This window comes from Lethenteron reissneri, chromosome 4, assembly GCF_015708825.2.
Source record: "Lethenteron reissneri isolate LAM-NWPU_2019-01 chromosome 4, ASM1570882v1, whole genome shotgun sequence".
In the NCBI taxonomy this organism is placed as follows: domain Eukaryota; kingdom Metazoa; phylum Chordata; class Hyperoartia; order Petromyzontiformes; family Petromyzontidae; genus Lethenteron; species Lethenteron reissneri.
The window spans coordinates 5,886,625-5,909,464 of record NC_083782.1 but is presented as its reverse complement, the minus strand read 5'-3'; the positions used below and the strand labels follow the sequence as shown (position 1 = coordinate 5,909,464).

The following is a 22,840-nucleotide window of genomic DNA, read 5'->3' as shown; positions in this document are numbered from 1 at the left end:
CCAGCCCCTCCCCACCCTCCCCTCCCAGCCCCTCCCTGCACGACGGACAGACACAATAATCCCCTGTGGGCTGGTGGAACCAGTGGGTTCCTACCAGTACAAGCTCTTTGTCAGCAGTGACTTGGCCACAAGTGAGAGCTAGGCCAGGTGGCTTATCATCCGTGACTTATGCTGCCAGCTATGGCTGCAAAGTTTCGTCGTACATGTTATTTATTATATCGTTTATTGTTAAATTTGAATCACAGTTCCTACGATCACCGTTACATTGTTTTATAACTTTATTTTGGTGATTTCTAAAACGTTTTGGTTTAGCCATATTTGTTTGTTGTAGTACAGAGTTAGCCTGATAACTTTCATCTAAGTTGTCTTATGGTTGTTATTGTTTGACTTGCATCCCACTGGGGTTTGTCCACACAGCGTTGATATGCGGTGCTTTTTCTGGAAGACTTTGCTGTTTTTTCCATGGATTTTTCTGTTGCGCGTATTTAGTCACTTTAAGATGTTTCTAATTCATGTTTTTGTTTGTTGCGGTTGCACCCGATTCAAGAGCCGAATGGCTCACAGGGCTACACCTAATACATGAACTGAAATAAATGAACTGAACGTGGAAATGTACAGCAGCCAAATTACTCTAAACGCATATTTCCTAAATGTGGAGTGAAAAACCGGAGCACCCGGAGAAAAATCCACGCGACCACAGGGAGAGAGAGAGAGACACGTAAACTCCAAATATACAGCAGGCGTCAGTGTCGGGATCGAACCCACGACCTCCTGTAGACCAGGCGAGGTAGTTACCATCTCCCAGCCACAGTGATGATGATGAGAGAGACACGCAAACTCCAAATATACAGCAGCAGGCGTCAGTGTCGGGATCGAACCCACGACCTCCTGTAGACCAGGCGAGGTAGTTAACATCTCCTAGCCACAGTGATGATGATGAGAGAGAGAGAAAGAGAGACACGCAAACTCCAAATATACAGCAGGCGGCAGTGTCGGGATCGATTTCACGACCTCCTGTATACCAGGCGAGGTAGTTAACATCTCCTAGCCACAGCTGCATCTATATCGGGCCTCGTGAGTGTGAAGAGGCAATGAACCGGATCTTAGGTGTTCCTAGTCGCGTGTGTCTCGCACACACACGCTGGTCGACCGGCACTGGAATTTCACGCGCTCGGTTTCTGTTTTTCCACAGTCGCTCGCAATCCACTGCACAACCGAGCCGCGCTGGCGGGCGTGCCGAGCCAGCCCCAGCGCGGCTCGGGAGGGCACCAGTTTGTTTTTCCACTGAAAAAACCGTGCCGTAAGAGGGTTAGATCGCGTAAATATGTGTCGTTAAACCCGCCACCACCCGACGCAGCCAATTAGTACGGTTTCTCTCGCAAAACAAAACGTGTCAATTAGTTATTATTTCAGCACGATGGTTGCGTGTTGGGAGAGTAAACCCACGCAACATTTTACAATCCGGGTCCTGTGACGTTTCACCGGTAATAACGACCAGCCTCATCAGTCGACAACCGTGCCGCGCTGTTGGTCGAAATCACGTAACGAACGAGCCGAGACGCGGGAGGGGTTGGAGGCTGGAGGGGGCGACGCGAAACGATCACCAGTGACATCACACACAATTAACGCGTCATTAGGCCCACTGCTGGTTCCGAGCCAGATGCACACGTGTCTCGCGACACCATCGTATCACGGTTTGGTTCTGGCTCCGCTTGGAAAATAGCCTGTGGAAAAAAAACAAAAACCCCCACCGCTACCGTGAGGGTTCCTTGGCTCGGCTCGGAATGTGTCAGTGGAACGAGGGGCATAGGAAGGCAATCAACTCCACGTTGGGTTTCCAAATCTCGGGTAAAATGTGCCGAGTTAACGGAACCGGTGGTTCCACGCGGAAGATTCCGCAGCCACGCACCACTTGATGGAGGATCAGGCGAAGTTCCTCAATCCATACTCTTAGTTCTTTCGGTAAAGTCACGTAGGTAAAAAATGAAATTAAAATTATTTTTTTACCTACGTGACTTTACCGAAAGAACTAAGAGTATGGATAAAAAATGAAATTAAATTTATTTTTTTACCTACGTGACTTTACCGAAAGAACTAAGAGTATGAATCCTTGCAGTAACGAAAGCTTCAAATCTAGAGATCCTCAATCCAGCTCACAAAAAACAGGTGAGATTCCTCAAACCAGCTCACAAAGACCAGGTGAGATTCCTCAATCCAACTCAGAGATGCGCGCGGTGGTGCGTGGTGGCTGAACGCTTAAGAAGAACAAGCCATGCGTAACACGCGGTCTCTAAACCCCAAACGACTCCGCTGTGACGAACTGAAAGGTTGACAGAAGCGACTTCGTCACACATTCCTCCAGCAGATGCTCGCTGTGGAATTTAAAACATCGAAATCCATGCAGTTACGACCACAACCGATCTCGACAAGAAACCAGCACCGCCGAAATATTTCTACGACCACGGTACAATTAAAACACATGGTGTCTACAATTCCAATAATGTGCCCTTTAACATCGACATGTGCAACGCGGGAAAACAAAACACCTGGGATGGATTGAAATTTTTTATTTCAAATTTTCTTGCTGTGGATTTCACACCTGATGACGATTGCTTGTGTTGCAGTCGAAACGTCGTGAGAATTTTTATTGTTTTATATTTGTATTATTTCATTATTTCCCTTCTACGTGACTTTACCGAAAGAACCAAGAATATGAATACCTGGGATAGAGTTCGTAGATTACTAAGCCCAGAGTCGGGTGCAGGCTAAGTCTACTCCGCTGGAAGCATTTGCTCTGCGTTTTTACCAGAACCCATGGTCGTGGGAGCTTTCATTGAGGTATCAGGGAATAATTCTAGATTTGAAGCTTTCGTGACTGCAAGGATTCATACTCTTAGTTCTTTCGGTAAAGTCACCACGTAGGTAAAAAATGAAATTAAAATTAATAAAAAATTAAACAATAAAATCACGACGTTTCGGAGGTAACACAAGTCTCTGTCATCAGGTGGGACCGTCACAGCCAGATTTGCTGCATCAAGTGAGGCAGGGATTCAAGATGCAAGCTCTTAAGTACCAGTTAAGGGGAGGGGCTTAAGAGCTTGCATCTTGAATCCCTCCCTCACTTGATGCAGCAAATCTGGCTGTGACAGTCCCACCTGATGACGGAGACTTGTGTTGCCTCCAAAACGTCGTGATTTTATTGTTTTATTTTTATTAATTTTAATTTCATTTTTTACCTACGTGACTTACCGAAAGAACTAAGAGTATGTATCAGGGAATACTTAAAAATGGCATGAGCAGTGGGTCCACAACCAAAGCAAAACGTGGAATGGATGCCGCGTTGTCCTGGGACTGGATCTCGACGCTTTGCCCACGCCTGTTGGTGGCTCTCGTGAAAATAAAACATGGAATGAATAATCCACGAAATGGAGGATTAAGTGGAGAAATTTATAGAAATTGAAGATCCGTGAATGGCTGTGAATTAAAAAAAAAACTATGTTAAGAAGATTAAATACTCCAATTGGCTGATCTGAACACGTTTACAAACAATCCTTCTGATTACTCAAACCTATTTGCATAATCGCAGCCAGTCAGCTGTAACGTATCCTCTTGGTGACGGTGAAAACCGTGTTGTTTTAGTTGACCTGAAATTCATCACAGATGTTCACTCGAGCAATGACTTGCTGCCTCAACTGCACCAACAGCACAATCAAGACCCGTCACTTCACACAACGATAACATCCCTACAGCCAAGTGAGCTTCACTCGGTGAGATCTTTCCTTTCCGCCGAGCGGGAGTAAACAATCGGTTTTACGTGTACGTGCTAAAGTAAACCGACGATTTTAGCGACCCCTTTTTTGAGTGCAGCGTGCGATTGTGACAATTTGACATCGAGCAACATCGCACGGTTAATCTCGTCGAGACGCAGAAACTCGGCGGATATATCCCGACTCGTCGGGGTGTAGGCGGGAGTCCGAACATGCTCGGATTTCTCTTCTTGGTTCTTTCGGTAAAGTCACGTAGAAGGGAAAAAATAAAATAATAAAACATAATCAAATAATTCTCACGTTTCGGCCACAACGCAAGCAGCCGTCCTCAGGTGAAGAACAGGTCTGCCATTCAGACGCTGTCTTTCCGACAGACCTGTTCTTCACCTGAGGACGGCTGCTTGCGTTGTGGCCAAAACGTCGTGAAAATTAATGTTTTATTTTTATTATTTTATTATTTCCCTTCTACGTGACTTCACCGAAAGAACCAAGAAGATTAATCCCTGCAGTCACGAAAGCTTTAAATCGAAATTTATGGTCGGATATGTGAGCGTCAATATGCAACGGGCAAACCAGGACTAGGGAGGTGACTGCACAGGAATGAAATTAAAAACCGCTTTAAAACGTGGGAGGAGGGGGGGAAATGCTTTTAATTCGTTTCAACAAATGCACGCGATATTAACAATCCATATCACTGCGCATGAAAATGCCAGATCTGCAAACGCCTATGGAAAATGACGGTGACACTGCATCCAATTACCGCGTTGAGCTAGGGGCGGTTAATTGGCGAGGGCGGACAAGTGACACAGAGACGCGCGGCGTTGTACCGCGTCGTGTCGTCCGCGGGTTAAATCGGTCAAAACAGCCAGGCGAAGAAATCTCCCGACAAGGAGTTGGAAACGAACGCCGCGTACGGTTGACCTTTCGGGATGACCCACTCGAGGTGGAATCCAATTAGCGGACAATGTCACCGCTCGCATCGATCGCCGTCACGCGCCCCCCCCCCCCCCCCCGCGTCTCTAGAGAGAGCGGTCACAAATCGCCCCGAAATCTCAAGTTCTGCTCGAGTCTTCTCGAAAATGTCACCCTCGTCAAATAGTCAGTCAAAGTCACCGAGTGACAGGGATGTCCAAAAAACAAACAAGCGAGAGACAAACTGTAACAGCAACAACAACAGAATAATGCGGCCAAAACAAAGCACAGACATTTATTTTCAGTACTCCTGTTCAGTACTGCACTGCGCGCGTCAATGACTTTCCAGTTGGGCAAAATGCTTTCGTCGGCCAGAGTTACAACAACAACAACAAAAATATGCGTTTCAGTTTGTAAGAGACAAGCAATGGTGCAGGCCTGGGGTCCCACCGTCAGTGAAGCTATACACGTGGCACGTAGCAGGCACGGTTCAGGACCCCAGATGTGTAACGTCAACGGTGCAGCCCTGGCATTGCTCGTCTGTGCCACTCGCGGTCAGGGCCTACCACGAGAGGGCCTTCAAGTCAAGCCCTTCCATAGAGGGTATCTGGTCGACTCATCCACGCGGGCCAGACACATTTGAAGAGATGGGAGTACCCACACTTAACCTCCCACCAACACACGACCTGCTGCTGCCGATCGACTGTGGTGCCACCCAATCATCCTGCAGGATGGACGGATGTGGGGGGGGGGGGGTAGATTTAGAAACCCAGTTAAAATAAACCCGGTTATAATTATTTCTCAAAATGTTGCATGGAGGTGGCTTATTCTGTTATTTAAACCGACTTATTTTCTCATGTAAACGGCGATGTAACATCAAAAGATCTTCTCCAAAATGAAAAAGTTCATCTACAGGCACGTTCATAAAAAGACGGAGGTGGGGGGAGAAGTGAGATATGTAGACATTCAAAAATTGGAAACGATATTGTCTTGAGCCGGTGTTCACGAAGCCATTCGTACGAATGCGGCGACACACTCGCAGCCCCGGCCTTCACCCCGTTGTCAAACGGAAGGGCCACTCCGATCATCGTCCTTCAGCATCTCTCGTGAGACGAGCAGAGAGCATCGAGCCAAGCGGCATCACTTCCTGCGACGTCTCCTACCGATGAAATGTAAATAATAAAAACGATGGAATCAGGGCGTCAAGCCATATACGACATCATCATCATCGCCGATTGGCCCGTAGGTAAAGATAGGCGGGGATTTTATATCGTCCGGTTCACTTCCACAGCAGGGGCATGCGAGGGTGCACAACTTGATATGTTTAAGACGCAAATGCAATCGAAGTGACCTCGGCAGCAGTTCTGTGATGTCATCTTCCGGTGGCCGTTCTTTAACAACGGGGAAGCTGGTGGTGACGTCACAATGCATTCTGTAGGGCGGGGAAGGGGTGGGGTGACGTCACACCACTTTCTATGAGGGTTCCGAATGGAAATCTCTTCGCCTTGGTCGCGCGAATGGAATGTAAATAGCTCAAGTTTTTTTTGTACAGAAAGTGTAGAAACCTCAGAGCCCTGTGGTGTCTCTCCTCATGTGAACGTTGCTAGGACGTCACCCACAGCCTCACGTGGTCAGCCCTGAACTTAAGTCGCGAAAGACAACAACAACAAAAACCTGTTCTTATCTCGTAATGAAAACACAGAGAGAGAGGCAGTGTGTCCGGCTGTTTGATGCAAATCTGAAGCTTTGTTAAATGGGCGAATAAAAAATACTTCGCTAGAGTTTATATTTCGATTTAAAGCTTTCGTGACTGCAGGGATTCATCTTCTTGGTTCTTTCGGTAAAGTCACGTAGAAGGGAAATAAAAAAATAATAAAAAAATAACGCTGTCTTCCCGATAGACCTGTTCAAAACCTGAGGACGGCTGCTTGCGTTGTGGCCGAAACGTCGTGAGAATTATTTTATTATGTTTTGTTTTTATTATTTTTTTATTTCCCTTCTACGTGACTTTACCGAAAGAACCAAGAAGAAAAGTTTATATTTGTTTCACGTCGCCAGAGTTAGCAACACTGACGATGGCGGAACGCTCCCCACGCTTGTCGGTACGTCACCAACGCTCCCCACGCGCTTGTCGGTACGTCACCAATGCTGTTGGCACCGGAGCGCCTTCCCTTCCACGCACATTTAAGGCCCACCTCTTTTAAATCAACCCACTGTTGGTTCAAAGCCTCCTCCGCCCGCACGCCACGCGGATGGTGGACGGGTTGTTGTCCGACCGTACGTCATCACGCTGGTCAGAGCGGAGTTGGTGAAGGCGGAACGTACAAGTGTGAGAGCATAGAAGTACAGCACAGCAAATGGATTTTGTTGCACTGCCCTTTTGCTGCTTGCCGCTACGTAAACCGGCAAAGCCCAACTTGCGTGGCGATCGCCCCCAAAAGCACTATCCAGGCTCAAAACCTGCTCGGCTTCTGAGATCTGACGAGATCGGGCAAAACACCAAATTCCCGGCAAGAGAAGACTTGGCGCGGCGTAATTTCCACGCTTGTTAAATACGCCGCCGTAGACACGTTCCTGGAACACGTTCCTCCAAGGCCGTGTAAAATTACGCTTTCTCAACACTCTTGCTTCAAGACGCACGTGTCGCGCACCCCAGGGGCACAAAGCCGCCAAAGTTGCGTAACGGCAAGATAGGAGATTTCGATTTAAAGCTTTCGTGACTGCAGGGATTCATCTTCTTGGTTCTTTCGGTAAAGTCACGTGACTTTACCGAAAGAAACAAGAAGAAGAGAGGAGCTGTTTTGGTTATTGATCGTTTCCCTTGAAAGGAGCCGTGAAACCACGCGATGTTTGTGCGAAGCCCTTGGCGAATGGTGCAACTGTTTCGCGAGCAACGCCGTTGCATTTCAACGATGGAAATGAGCATTTGTCTCGGTTTTTGTTTGTTTGTCGGCATTTCTTTTGTACAGTGCTCTCTCTTCACTACACCCCACCTCTCCCCCCTCAAAGAGTGATGGGTGGCAGATACAGGCTTTTAATTTTAGCCTGGTCTGCCCAGCGTGTCGGAAACCCGGGAAATATCCCCGCACCTAGCACACCACATGCATGATGTGCATCGCTGCGGCGGATAGGTTCACGCAAAAATTTCAAAAGAAATTAAGCCCCGTGACAGAAGAAGAAAAAACGATGTGCGCGAACTGTAAACGATCGATGCTTACGCGAACGAACCGATGCGCGTTGCAGCAAGCGTCAGAATCCACGAGATTATTAAATCGATAGGGACCACGCGGGGAAAATTACCACCCCTCCACCACCCTTGTCGTCGCTGTGCAAACGAGCAGACAGACATCCCTTCTAATGCGGCAAGAGCAACGCGCAATGGTTTAGCATACGGTACACGCCACAGCCGGCACGCGAGGCTGTAACGGCATGGCTCAAAGGTTTGGCCCGACACCTCGCGCTCAACCGATAGGTTCATTACTGCGGTATTGATTGGCAATGTTGTTTCGGCGGATCGTTAAAACGGCGCGTACTTCCACGCGCTGTTGCGAGCCGCTCGAATCGAAAAACACTTTCACCGGCCCGTATGAAATGTAACATCATCTCCGTGCGACGGACAACGGGACGAAGCTCGGCGTAAAAAGTTAAGCCTTCGTTTTTCCGTACAAAGTTAAATAAAATAAAAATAAACAGAAGAACCCTGGGCGGGATAAACCCGCAATCAGGTCTCTCGAAAACGATCAACGAATTCTACGCAACAATACTGATTCCATGGCGGTATCGGGGGGTTTCCCTTCAACTGCCTGCTACAACATTTTACACTTTTTACTCAGTAACTGCAACAAGGACAACACTTAAATGGGGAAGACGATGACCAACTCGCACGCACACACAGGTCGACCGTGGCTCAGAGACCCACACGCACACACACACAGATCGGTGGCCATTGTGTTGCTACACACACACGCACACTTCATTGGCAAGGTGAGTTTCACAGCAAGACGTGGGGGATGGGGGGAGGGGCAAAAGTAGTCCATGGGCCCAAACCGAATATTTCACCTGTTCGTACAAGATTCGTAGGGTGGCGCAGTGGTAAGACTTGGGTTCGATTCCCGACACAGGTTTGGAGTTTTTAGGAGTTATTTTGTCTACTCCCCCCGTTATGCATGGGGTTTCCCTCCATGTTCTCTGGTTTCCTCCCGTAGCTAAGAAAAAAAAAGACATCCAATGTAACTGATTTGATCCAAACATCGCAATGCTGATAAATTACTCAATTGAGGCTACACAACGCAGTAGCAGCAGCAACGTCGCCCCCAACTTTGAAACCTTGTCAAGGACCCTCTTGAAAAAAAAAGCGTCCTGAGACTCGGTGAGGCTTTCCTGGGTAAACAAACGAAACGATAATTATAATAATGGTGCCGTCTGTGGATGGTTAAGCTAGAGTTGGACCAACATCTTTAAATGGCCAATAAAAGTGAATGATGCAATAGCCCCGTGTACCAAGTACGACGTTATTACACAATCCGTCGTTATTAACCATGTAAAGATCTGGATATCACCGAATATTTTCCACCTCTACTGGTACCCAATTCCGCTCTGGCCTGGCCCATGGAGTCAAGGTGGTCTTGGCGAGACGCTGACCGCCTGAATTAGGAAGCTACCCCGTGCCACTCGAGATCGCACGACCAGCCCAGGTGCTCGTGTCAATAAACCCCGACCTGTCTCGCACAGCCACAACATTATCATCGTCATCATCATGATAACAGAGACAAAGAAATTCATTTTGTTGGGCAGCGCTCACACCTCTAGCTGGTCGCGTGAAGATTCCACATTTCCGGTGACAATCAACGAAATCCGGTCGTCGCCCTGCGGCGCAAGACCACGGTCGCCGGCATCCCACAGAGACGGTAGCTCAATACGTCCGGCAATACATTTGGGGGGCAAGTACGGCACCTTAAACGAGACCCGGCATGGAGTGAGAGGTGCGGGTTTGTCTGGCGACTCCGACCTTCGGGGACAGAGCTACGACGACCGCCGTCGGGACGTGGGCCTGAACTCGTGGCAGTACCGGAACGGGCTGATGGGGGGGGGGGGGGGGAGGGGTGCACAGGAGCAGCTTTGCCTCGCTCATCCCCGGCAGACGAGAAGCATCCGCAGGGAGCCACACGGTGGCAAGCAAGCGGCACGGGCGACCGGGACCGTCACGGCAGCTCCTGGGCGCGGGTGCTGACGAGTTGACGGACGGACGGACGGATGGACGGGCGGTTTGGAAAAGCGGTGAGGCGGAGGGAGGAGCTGGTGCTGGGGGAGTGGAAGGACCGGTGTGTCCGTCGCCACCGACCGACCACCGACGTAGAGGCGCGTCTGGCGGCACCCTCCGTTGTCGGCGTCGCAAACGGGAGCCAGCGAAACCGGGAAACTCCGGTGCCTCAGTTGGTCCGGAGCTGGTAGTCTGGTGCAACAGCGACAACGCAGAAGGATGCAGAAAAATACAAATTATATGTTTCAGTTTCAGTTTTCAGTTTCATTTATTTGGTATAGCCCTGTGAGCCATTCGGCTCATGAATTAGGTGCAACCGCAACAAACAAAAAACAAAAACATGAATAAGAAAGCATCTTAAAGTGATTATGTACAAACAGAAAAATCCAGGCAAAAACTTCAAAGTCTTCCAGAAAAAGCACCGTACACCAACGCTGTGTGCAAACATCCCAGTGTGCAGAGTCAATAAATGCAACCGCATCTCCAGACGTTGTACAGACACGGTGGGCATATTCATTTCGTAGAGAGAGGCAGTCACTCAGAGGCAGAGGGAAAAAAAGGAGTTCTTGAACCTGGACTTGGGAGCAGAGAGTCAAGCAGCACGGATGGTTGGGAGAAAGGAGTTACAGCAGAGGAGAATGAGTGACCTCCCCACTGAGCAAAGGTCGACCGGAGGCATCAACAGAAAGCCGTGGTTGCCGGAGCGGAGAAAGCGCGCGGAGTGGAGCGAGAGGGGTGAGGAGAGTGACAGGGAAGAGATGAACGAGCACAGGGAGCCGACAAGAGTGAGAAGAGGTGATGTTTACCAAGTGACATTTGCAAGTCAGCTACTGTGCAAGCTTATGGCAGGGTTTCCCAAACCATGGTGTCATGAATACCGGAGGGGTCGTGTTTTAGAGGCCCGTTAAGGGTCGTCACGGGGGGGCCTCGCGTTGCAGCCGGAGCGAGCGGCGAATTAAAAATAACATGGCATGGGGAGTCTCCAAAGAGGCAACGGGCTTTGAAGGGTGGTGTGAGTTACAAGTGCTTTGGGAAACCCTGGCTTACTCTAAAAAGCCTGCTGCTTGTGTACACGTACGTTACGCCAAAAAATTAAACTAAAACCGTTACTGGATATTTTTATTTACTTGCTCCGTTTGGGAAAACACTTATTTTCAGATTCATGCCGTGGTCAGAAAGAGGTGTTGAGAAACATCCCTATTTTTGCTGGGCTTAACGCAGCAAATAAAAGTAAAACATTTTTATCACTTGGCCCAATTTGATTCCGACTGTGCCATCGACGTCACGCCGCGAGACGAGGCCTCCGTTCGGATCCCTCGCGGGGGCAGTGCCACGCTGCGTGCCAGCCAACGGCCCAAATAAGCAGATTAGTCAGGAGGTGCCACCGAAGATTAGCGGGATGAAAGCAACACACACGAGAGGGAGAGAGAGAGAGAGAGCTGCAAACGAGATGTACAGGTTGGCGGCCACACGTAGGAACGTTATGATGCAACAAAACTCATGACACATAACGCTGTCCCCGTTCACGTAATATATGACGTCACGTAGATTACCCGCAGTAAAGAAATCAGTATTGGCAACAGATTTTACCTGTATCTTATTAATAATGGGAAACTAGCAGCTTGCATGTCCTACTCCCTCCCACTGACGCACCCTCCAGCTAACTACCCAGCCAGCCAGCAAAACTTTTGTCTAATGTAGCATGAGAGTATGACAGTGTATCCCACACATCTGCATGGGATACATGACCGGGGTGGAGGCTGGCTGGTCGGGGGAGGGAGAAAAAGCGTGACGTCAGCACGTACAAACCCGGCTCAACGCCTGTGGGATGCGGGTGCCGTCATAATCACGCCAGCCAGGAATCCAGCCTGCAAACCTTTTCCTAACATTGTATGACGATAACAATAATTCTATTTATGATGGGCATTGTGTAAATGCCTCGGCAAATCAAAACGCCTTCACGTCACATCTCATCTCCAAACATTCGAAGGGGTTAACCACCCCCCTCCCCAGTGGCAGCCTGCAAGTGGTCATTCATCCTGCCAGTGCAATAATTGCTGTGTGTGTGCGTACGTATGTTGAACTTATGGAGTAATTTGTAACGTAATTATAATCACACAGGGCTGCGGCGACAGGGCACGCGGGTCTCTCACCTCCGTTTTGCGTGATGTAGCGCACCCACGGCAGGGCCTGGTACCCACTCTTTTCGATGATCTTCAGGTATCGCACCTGGGATGCGCACAAACAACAAAAGACACAAGAAACCTATTCACCACAGTAGACTGTTGAGGCAAGTCCTGTTCGTGAAACCCCTACTACGGAGGCCAGCGGATAATAGGAATCTGAAATATTGGACACGGGTCACAGAAAACAGAAGAAAAACAGAACATTGCATAATGAAGTAAAGGGAAGGATGTGTGCTTGGATTTACTGAAAAACAGACAGGAAGGCATGGATTAGAGGAACATCACATTGAATGTAAAGAAAAGTAAGTGGGCTTGGATAGAACACGCCATGGTTATAAAGGAACAATGGCCGGTGTTCAAGTCTTTGACAGCCAAAGGAGAGAACAGGCCATAGAGAACGTGAACCGAGGAAAGATGGAGAGAGATGAAAGCAGCTTTTGCGCAGGAGCTTGACAGATTGTTGCGTCATGGAAAACACGCGAGATCACGATGGCTGGGGGAGGCATTCATCCAGCAGTAAAGAGACCATGGGCTGTTGCACGGTGCAGCCGTTTCCATCACGCACCGTAGGCTTTTAGGGGGCTTCCCACCTTCAGGAGGTGGGATGTCGGGATTGCCATAATTTTACAGGTAGGAACAACAGTTCCACACTGCCCACCAGGGAGTATTTGTCTGTCTGTCGTGCATGGCCATGCCCTCGATTTGTATTTCATAGAGCGCTTCAGGGCGGGCTCAGCACCACGTGACGAGCCGCCCCATGCAGCTTGCGCCCCGTGACACGGATCACACGAATGCGCTGTCCAACCAAGTTCCTACCTGCCCACTCCGAAGGAACGTGTTTATAGGGGCCCCCGAGTACCAGACCACAAAAATAGAGCAATCGAATACAAAACATCAGTCGATTTAATCGACCGATACGTTTAGGCGCTTCTGCTCCACGCGCTGGGAGCTTCTCGAAGAGTTCCCGAGATCTGTCACAGCCCGAGCCTGAAAACCTACGCAGCCAAATCGACCGATCGTCACGGTTCTACGGTAGACGTACAACACCGCGGGATAACCCCGCTGGACAGAGGGGAGAGAGGGGCTGTACCTGTATGCCCGACGTGGTGAAGTATGGGATCTCGAACTTGACCGTGATGGGCGGCTTCCCCTCCTGCACCTCGCTCTCAACGCTCGGGAGGCCGAAGTGAGCACGCATCAGGAACTCCTTACCGCCCTGATAGATGCAACGCACGCACGCACGCACGCAAAATCTCGTGGGATATCGGCGCAAAGCGTCATTTCAAGTTCAAGTTTAATTTATTAGGTATAGCCCTGTGAGCCATTCGGCTCTTGAATCGGGTGCAACCGCAACAAACAAAAAACTAAAACATGAACAAAAAACATCTTAAAGTGAATATGTGACCGAGTACAAACAGAAAATCCAAGAAAAGACAGTAAAATATTGCAGAAAACCACCGTACACAAAAATGTGCAAAAATCCCAGTGGGATGCAAGTCAAACAACAACAACCACAAGACAACTTAGATTAAGGCCATCAGTCTAACTCTGTACTACAACAAACAAACATGGCCAAATCAAAAAACTTATCGAAAATCACCAAAATTAAGCCATTTGCGAGTGCCTGAAACAAAAACTATTTAAAACTATTTTTTGTATTTAATTCAAAAGGTAAGGCCCACTGAGCTGTATAGCTCTTTTTCAGAAGCGACCTCGCTATCACAATTGACAGCTAAATGATGTGGCTTATCACGTGGAAATGTATAAGCAGCCAAATACGGAGGACTCGTAGAAATATCCACGCGACCACGGGGAGGACATGGAAACTCCAAATATACCAGGCGTTAAGGTTCGAGATCGAATGCACGACCTTCTCTATACCAGACGAGGCAGTTAACATCTTGCCACTGCTGCAATCTATTTTAGACAGGCATGGCACATGTAGGGGTGGTGACCCGGCCAAGTCACCACTCCCCACACAAACATCACCAGGGTTACACAAAACCACTGGTCGCACAGCAATGTGCCACTGTTCACCACACAACCCCCATCCCACGAGTCGATTTTACCGCACACACACACACACACCCATTCCACCCCTCCTCACAAAGATAAAGATCCCCCGTATGGCCTTAACAGACTGTAGAGGCAAGTGCTGTTAGCGAGCACCTATGAAGGCCGGCACGGCACACGAGGGGGTGGGTGGCCAACATCACGCCCGGCCGCACACACACACACTCACACACCTCTATAATATTACTACCACTCTTCACACACACACACCAACACGCCACTCTTCACACACACACACAAACCACGAGAACACTATAATTCACACTCGCACGCCACTAACATCCACGGCCTTTATAGTCAATCCACTGCTGAATAAAAGTCGCCTTCCCATGCTGTGCAGATCATGGAGGTCCCTTGATCTAACTCGAGCACGCTGGTCAGTATAGGTTGGTAAAGGCAAGGAACCATAGGGCGGTGAAGCATTGGTAAATTCCAATGGATTTTGTTGCACTGCCCTCTGCTGACAACAAAGCACCACAACACCAGGAACGCCAACACAATACACAGACAACAGCCGATATTCGCCACAGTGTGGCAGTGATGTTACCATAGCGCCGATGCCAGGCTAAGATGCACTTTGTGGCCATGTGATGTGTCGAAGACTCGCTTGCAGGAGGGCTTGGGACAGACTCGGGGGCTATGGGTTGACTGAGATGACTGGTATATGCACCACCTGTGCCCCCCTATTGTACTAACTTCCTGTATTTTATCCATCCGGCATATAATGCCACTCTTTACAGAAGAAACACATAGCAAGTGCTGTTAGCGAGTACCTATGAAGGCTGGCACAGCACACGAGGGGCAGGTAGCCAACACCACGCCTTTGTCTCCCAGTGCCGATGCTTACACACCGCACAAGGTACTCATTTAATGCCGAGTCCACCTCGGAGAGGCCCCCCCCCACCTCCGGACCGGTTAAAACATCCACCACTGCTCATCTCGTGACGCACGCACGAGACGCGTGTGCAAATACACGTGTACCGACTCAATGAGGCGGGGCTCGCGTCGTACCGGGAAGGACTTGACGGACCAGAGGATGGAGCTGGTCTCAGGGACCCACTTGATGGTTCCCACACTGGTCTTGAACTTGGGCGAATCTGCGTCGTTGGGAACGGGGATCTGGATCTCCACATTGCTCGCCGTCGAGCGCCGCTTGAACTGGCTCTTGGCCTGCGCGCAAGCAGATCCAGCACAAGGCAGCCCTCGTCACTAATTTGCCGCTAACACAGCGGTCAAAGCGTTGATTAACCCCCTTTCCCATTCCGATGAGATACGGGCAAGTCATAGAAAACAATTACTTTATTGGTATTAGGTTTGTACCCTTTCAACTGGTACAAAAACTGACACCTTAATACAAGGCATCATCTGGTCCAACACCAATGGAGACTAGGCTCTAAGAAAAGCTGTCTCGGGTGTGGACCAATCAACTTCAAGGACAGTGCATATCATTATCATTATCAGAGTTGTTTCTTTTTGTTTGCATTTTGACTGCTTGTGTTGTGGTTATTGCAAACATGATGCCTTGTATAAAGGTGTCAGTTTTTGTACCAGTTGAAAGGGTAAAAACCTATTACTATATTTTGCCACTGGTAAAGGTGATGTCTCATACTTTATTGGTATCGAGGCTCCCGTGAGGCCATGCGGTGAGGGTGCCTACTGGACATCTGTGAAGAAGAGCTTCATAGCTCATCAGATAGCATCAGAATATTTATACTGGAGCTATGTGGCACAGTTTGGCACCAGCTATCATAGAGTGCAGTCGTATCGCTGCAGTTCTCTGCGGTGAGTACGATGTATTCAAAAACAACTGCGCTACCGCTCGCGCGTTCCAAGATTCGGCGGCGAACGGGACCCACCCGCACCTTGCAGTCGTCTCGGAATGGAAAAGGGTTCAAAACACTTTTCTCGAGGCGCGTTGGGACAATGCCTTTCACGATCGACTTGGTTCGTTTAAACTTCATCATTTTTATCGGAGTCCACCTTTAATCAGCACCCTTGGTGTACGACGTGTTCTCTACCGCTCTCTCTTGAGAGTGGAGGCCCTCCTGCCAGCAGTAGTGAAAAGCAAGCCATTTCAAGTAATTTCAAAACCCTTACGATTAGAATTATTAGTGTTCTCTGCTGCTGGCTTTGGGAATCCCTCCCTGCAAAAATGGGGGGGAGGGGGGGGGTGGGTACGGTGGGTAGCACTCGCGTACCTTGATCATGATCTCCACGCGACTGTGCGAGTGTTTCTCAATCACGGACTCTATCCAGATGAGCGGTTTTACCTGAAACGGACGTTGATAAAATGGAACAAAAAAAGTAAGATGAGAGAGAAAGTGGGCTGTTGAATTCCATTCCTGCAGATGCTCCCAGCACACACTGGAGCAAAACATCGGACGTCCACATGCCAAACAACAACACACGTTACTACCGGCAACAACACACGTTACTACCGGCAACAACACGCGTTACTACCGGCAACAACACGGCGGTGTGCCGCACGGCAAAGTGCAGTTGTGGCCCCCTGGTAATGAAAACATTCCCTCTTCTTTCCCCACACACATACACCTGCTCTCACGGCCACAACCACGGTTCCTGTGAACGTCCACTCATCGATTCCTCCAGCCATGCGTGTCGAGGGCTCGGCTCTCGACCAGACACCGACGGTTTCTTGTCATTCCACACGGTGTTCAGCCACCCACACTCTGCGATGCATTTTCAAACCTAGAGTTTTAAAAAATTATTTATTTAGAATTGCTTAGTGTGTTTAGTTTGTTGTCCTTCCCCCCCCCCATCCCACCGCGCACCTTCGATTAGCACGGTTATGGTGTGACAGAAGCTCAACATACATAAATACCGCACCTCCGATTAACACAGTTGGCTACGTACGGTGCGAAAGAAGTTCAAAATACATACACGTCACACTCACCTCCGCTTCTTCTCTCACAATGCTCCACTTTGCATTCACTTTCATCGTCTATATCCCCCCACCCCCGCCCAAGTTCCGATAAAACCTTGCTTATTCCCACAAACGTATCAACTCTGATGTTGTACAGCGTTCTGTGATCCATGGATGAAGAGCACTGTGTAAGTCAATTTTATTTTTCTCGATTAAAACTTTAATGGTGACGTTAGTTCATGGCTGCATGGAAATGTGGGCCTTTGCTCAGCAACTATGATGTATACATGTTCGGCGTACAGGGTGGCCACAAAGTCCCTTTGCATGCAATATTAGTTTTATTTACTGTATTTCCAGGTGAGGTTTCAACATGGCAGACATTCACGAGTTTATACAGGTAGGAACAACAGTTCCACACAGTCCACCAGGAATTATTTATCTGTCTGTCGTGCATAGCCACACCCTCGATTTGTATTTCATAGAGCGCTTCGGGCGGGCTCAGCACCACGTGACGCGCCGCCCCACGCAGCTTGCGCTGTGTGACACGGATCGCACGAATGCGCTGTTCAACCAAGTTCCTACCTGCCCACTCCGAAGGAACGTGTTAAGAGAGGGAAGGATGAGTAACTGCACGCCGAGGATGGAGGGCAGCACACGGAGCGATTCGAATAAAGGTACGTCATCTCTTTTTGTCATGCCGAGGGACTGTGGCTACCCTGTATACATATACGGTAAATCCTCGCAACACATTTTCACTGTAAGGCGGTTCTTCCAATGCTTGGCATGCTACGTGGAACGCGGTTCTTCCAACGCTTGTCATGCTCAGCCGTACGCGCCTATTTTAACGTTGAACGTGCACCGTTACAACACAGTTTTCTGAGCAGTTGACGAATTACTTTCTTAAGCTGTGCGGGCGAGTGGCATGATGCAAGACGTGGAACGATACGGTAACGCGATGGCATACCTTCAATTATTTGCCCCGCAATCTCACCGTCTGCGTACATCGCATCTTGCCAAACTTTATCGTTACATTATTTATCGTTTTCGCTTCGGCGCTTTTTTTTTTTACGCGGCACTTTTCAGGAACGTATCTCCCTTGTTAAACGAGGGCTTGCTCCGTGTGTGTGTGTATAAAGGTTCCGGACTCACGTGCGTGTTGAGGCGGTAGCTCATGAGCTCAAACTCGCCGTCGGGAGGGATGAAGGAGATGGTGCGGTCGTTCTCAAAGCGTGACAACCGAACGCACTGGTGGAACTTCACGTCTTCCAGCTCCACCGACTTGCTCTTTCCCCCTGCGGGAAAAAGGACACCGACCCCCCCCACCCGTTAATCCCACTGGGGTGCGGTAATGAAGCACCGGTTCATCGAACGAAAACGAATCCGCAATTCGACGTTAACGTGATAACGCCGCTCATGCTGACGAATTCCTAGTGACAATCACAACTTTTTTTTGTTATTCTCACCAACTCTGGCTGTCGCCTGATGAGGCTGCTTGTAATTACCGGCAAAAGGTCGTACTCCAATTGTTCATGTTGTGGGTTTAATCTCCAACTCACTGGTGTGCTGAACTTGTAACGAAATGGCCACGTTTTGTTTACGTGACAAGACTTGATAATAGGTCGTGTCGGGCGGTGGCGGGTTTAACGCCACATTTTTAGTTACGCGATCTAACCCAAAAAAACCTCTATTATGGATAATATCTTCTTGGTTCTTTCGGTAAAGTCACGTAGAAGGGAAATAATAAAATAATAAAAATAAAACATAATAAAATACATTCATTCTTTGGTTCTTTCGGTAAAGTCACGTACAAAGATAAAATAATAAATTAAATAATATCATACGACGTTTCGATTGCAACACAAGCAATCATCATCAGGTATAATGAAATAGCGACACAAAATCTAACGAGAAAACCACAGACAGACATATAAGCAGACAGATATCACCAAGATACACAGAGAGAGCAACACAGGTACAGAGAGGGGTGATCGTCTCTGTGGGGTGGCCTTAAATAGACAGAGGGGGGCGGAGGCAGAGAGAGGGAGGGGTTAGAGAAAAAATGTACATGTCAATGAGTACGAAGAGACGCGTAGTAAAGTACGCAGGCTTAGAGGGAGAAAGAACACACTAAATTAAAGCTCCAAAATTAAGAATAATAAAATACAATTCTCATGACGTTACGGCCACAACGCGAGCAGCCGTCCTCAGGTGAAGAACAGGTCTGTCGGAAAGACAGCGTCTGAATGAACACCACCAAGCTTGGCAGCGCATATTTAAGCTGGGTTAGGGAAGGAAGGAATTCCTTTGTCAAGACTTTACCGAAAGAAACAAGAAGATGAATCCCTGCAGTCACGAAAGCTTTAAATCGAAATGGATAATATCGTCGTGAAAGCCGACGTGCAAAACTTTTTTGTTCGTTTTCTTTATTATGACAAGAACCCAGCATAGAGAGCGCGGGGGCAACAGAAATCCCTGTGGGCCGAAGCCCGAAACACAGTGCACGCTCACACGGGTTTGGGGGGGGAGCATTCGCAACTTGTTAATAGAGATGAGCGGGGCTCCCCTCGGGATTCACCGCGGCGTGCAAACGTCGCGTTGACAAGACGAGGCAAGCGAGCATTCCACTGCTCCTGAATAAAACATATTGGCGAGGCGACACACAGCACTCGGGCGATGCCGATTAAAAAAACATTGCCAATTCCATCACAGCTGTGTTAGCCGAATGTTTTTTTTATTTATATTTCTAAGCGGTCGCTGAGCACAGGCCCAAAAGCCCAAACCGTCAAGCGGCCAACAACGGCACGATCAAAGTGTGCGACGCGTAAGAACCGTGGATGTTTTTTGTTTTTTTAAACGAGCGAGGTTATTACGGGGGCTTAGGAAAAGGCGGCAGTGGGGGAGGAATTCCCGGCGCAAGGGAAGAAGCAGAAGAGGAAGCGTTGCTGTGGCCTGCAGTGTGGTGGCTGAACACTGGTATGCATGAGTCCGTGCAGTCAGTCCGATTGGATTGACGTTTCGCTCCATGCACCGGGAGCTTCCCGGGGAACAGAAACTCTCGCGCATTCAAGAGTTTTATACGCCAATTCACTATCGTTTCAGCTTCTGACATTCTGAATCTTATCGAGGAAGTAAAGGATAAGGTAACATATTCTTAGGTTTTTTCGGTAAAGTCACGTAGATAAAAAAATTAAAATTAATAAAAGTAAGATAAGAATAAAATAAAAAATAAAAAAATGTGATTTTAATTTTACTTTTTTTATTTGATTTTGCTTTTTTTTATTTTATTTTTTTATCTACGTGGCTTTACCGAAAAAAACCTAAGAATATGAATCCTTGCAGTCACGAAAGCTTCAAATCAAGATAAAGTAACATTTCACTTCCCGGATTTTATTCCGACTTCCTGGACGACGCTTGACATAGTTTCAAGCGAAACGCTGCGTCCAAATGCTAAATTTGTTTGTGAGATTCTCAACTTACCGGTGAGTGAGACATAACAATAATAATTGGTGCATTAAACGCTCGTGATGATTAAATTTGTTTGGCTGTGTCAGTGGAGGGAAGGGGGGCGGTAGAGTGTCATACCGACAGATTGTTAATTGGCATCCCTTCAACAAATATATTATTTATAACGGTGGTTCTTAACCCTGGGGGTGTGAGATGCCCTTTCTGGGGATGCGAGACCTCGCCAGATTCTTTAAGAAGGGTAAACCATCAAAACACAAATTCAGCACGGGCCAGTAAATACAACTACTTGGTTTCATCAAACCTGTGTATTTATGAACATCAGAGATGTTTTACTGATTGAGAACCAAAGCGGTGCTAGGCTGCAGTAAAGGTAAAGAACCACCGATTTCTAACAATGAACAGCACAAACTAAAAACCAATGTCATCTCTCTCCCACCACCGTTGACTTTGAGCCGGGTCACACGAAGCCACTTACGTCCGGTATTTTCAAAGAGGACTTTGTCATTGAGTCCCAGACGCAACTCGGGCATGCCCGACAGGAACACGCGCATCTTGATGCAGCCCACGATCTCGCTCCGCAGCACATTGCCGTTGGCGCTCACCTGCTCGCACAAAAAACCGAGCCATCCCGTCATTAACGTCATAACACTGCGTCGTCGTCGTCGTCGTCCTCATCGGCAGCAGTCGCATGTCAATCCAATGACGGATGAGGTTCTTCCCGAAACCGCTGCCATCTCTCGCAATCTGGCGACGTAACAATCCATCGAGCAACCGCACACACGAGATGATCTCTTGTGCCGTTCCACTCCTCGGCTCCCCCACTCCTTCCAAGCGAGCAGTTGTGCAACAAAAAATGCAATCGACGTATTCAGAATCAATTAATGTTTGGCAACGTGCAGCACGCGATGCAATAACGTCGCTAGAAACCGCCGAGCAGATGCTCGAAAGCACACCGTCTCTACCGTAAGCAAATGGTTGCACGACCACTCGCAACCGGTTGCAGCGAGATCCCCCACTTTGCCAAACGTCGTCGATGGCGCCGCCTCACCAGCAGATTAACGGACTCGATGACGTCCAGGAAGACCTCGTTCTTGCGGTACTTGATCCCCTCCGACCGCCACGACACCGCGTTAGTGACGGTCGCGGGGAGCTGCGGGGCCCCGACCTCCAGCTTGTGCCCCTCCTGAGTGATGTACCTGTCAATCACGGGCAACAGGAGGCGTGCCAATGAGCCAGGTGTGGACCAATCACAGCAAAGAGGGGCGGAGTCCCAGAGACCGAGGAGGCAAAGCAGTGTTATCAGCAGTGGTCATGAAACGAAGTGGAACCCGACACAGTGGAATTCTTCTTCTTGGTTCTTTTGGTAAAGTCACGTAGAAGGGAAATAATAAAATAATAAAAATAAAACATAATAAAATTATTCTCACGACGTTTCGGCCACAACGCAAGCACCGGTCCTCAGGTGAGGAACAGGTCTGTCGGAAAGACAGCGTCTGAATGAGATTGAATAAGATTCAGACAGTCTTTCCGACAGACCTGTTCTTCACCTGAGGACGGCTGCTTGCGTTGTGGCCGAAACGTCGTGAGAATTATTTTATCATGTTTGATTTTTATTATTTTATTATTTCCCTTCTACGTGACTTTACCGAAAGAACCAAGAAGATGAATCCCTGCAGTCATGAAAGCTTTAAATAGAAGTGGAATTCTTTTCAGGAAGTTAGGTCAGCCACACACATGCACGCACGCAATAACCCAGGCAGCCACAACTTCTTCTTCTAACGCGCCTGCCTGTTTTCACAACTACAACCAACTGTTTCTGAGCCTCATTTATAAGAAATTGAGCCAAACTATGCTGCTGCTATTGACCTACGAGCCAAAATGGGCGGCAAACATCTATTATTTATTTACGTATTAAAAGCTCACTTTCTTCAGGACTGTAAGAGATGAGAGGTCGTCATCCAGCAGTGGATAAATCATGGCTAAAAGGCGATTACTGTTATTGTTATGAGAGTTAGACTACAAGGTATATGGGAGAAACTCACAATATCAAAGATTTATATACAACACACATTGTCTCTTGTGTGTGTGCTGTGCGCAAGTGCTGGTGAATAGCAGCAGTCCACTATAAGACAAATATCCCCCTTATAGCCTTAACAGACCGTTGGGGCAAGTCTTGTTAGCGCGCATCTATGAAGGCCAGCACGGCGCACGAGGGGGTGGCCAGCACCATGCCCATCTGCTCTTGTCTCCTTAGTGGCGATGTTTACACACCGCACCAGGGTACTCAGTTGAG

General features: G+C 48.4%; 1 protein-coding gene across 1 annotated transcript in view; it reads right to left on the bottom strand.

Moving 5' to 3' along the window:
- Positions 1-4,251: 4,251 nt before the first annotated feature.
- The window catches only part of LOC133349761 (AP-1 complex subunit mu-1), a 35,927-nt gene continuing 17,338 nt past the window's right edge, over positions 4,252-22,840 (bottom strand). The window contains exons 5-12 of the mRNA XM_061563482.1: positions 21,596-21,743; positions 21,023-21,149; positions 18,232-18,374; positions 16,397-16,468; positions 15,210-15,368; positions 13,216-13,341; positions 12,093-12,168; positions 4,252-10,131 (exon numbers count right to left, since the gene is read on the bottom strand). Coding sequence (XP_061419466.1) covers positions 10,109-10,131; positions 12,093-12,168; positions 13,216-13,341; positions 15,210-15,368; positions 16,397-16,468; positions 18,232-18,374; positions 21,023-21,149; positions 21,596-21,743 — 874 coding nt within the window. The 3' untranslated portion in view covers positions 4,252-10,108. The remainder of the gene's footprint in view (positions 10,132-12,092; positions 12,169-13,215; positions 13,342-15,209; positions 15,369-16,396; positions 16,469-18,231; positions 18,375-21,022; positions 21,150-21,595; positions 21,744-22,840) is intronic.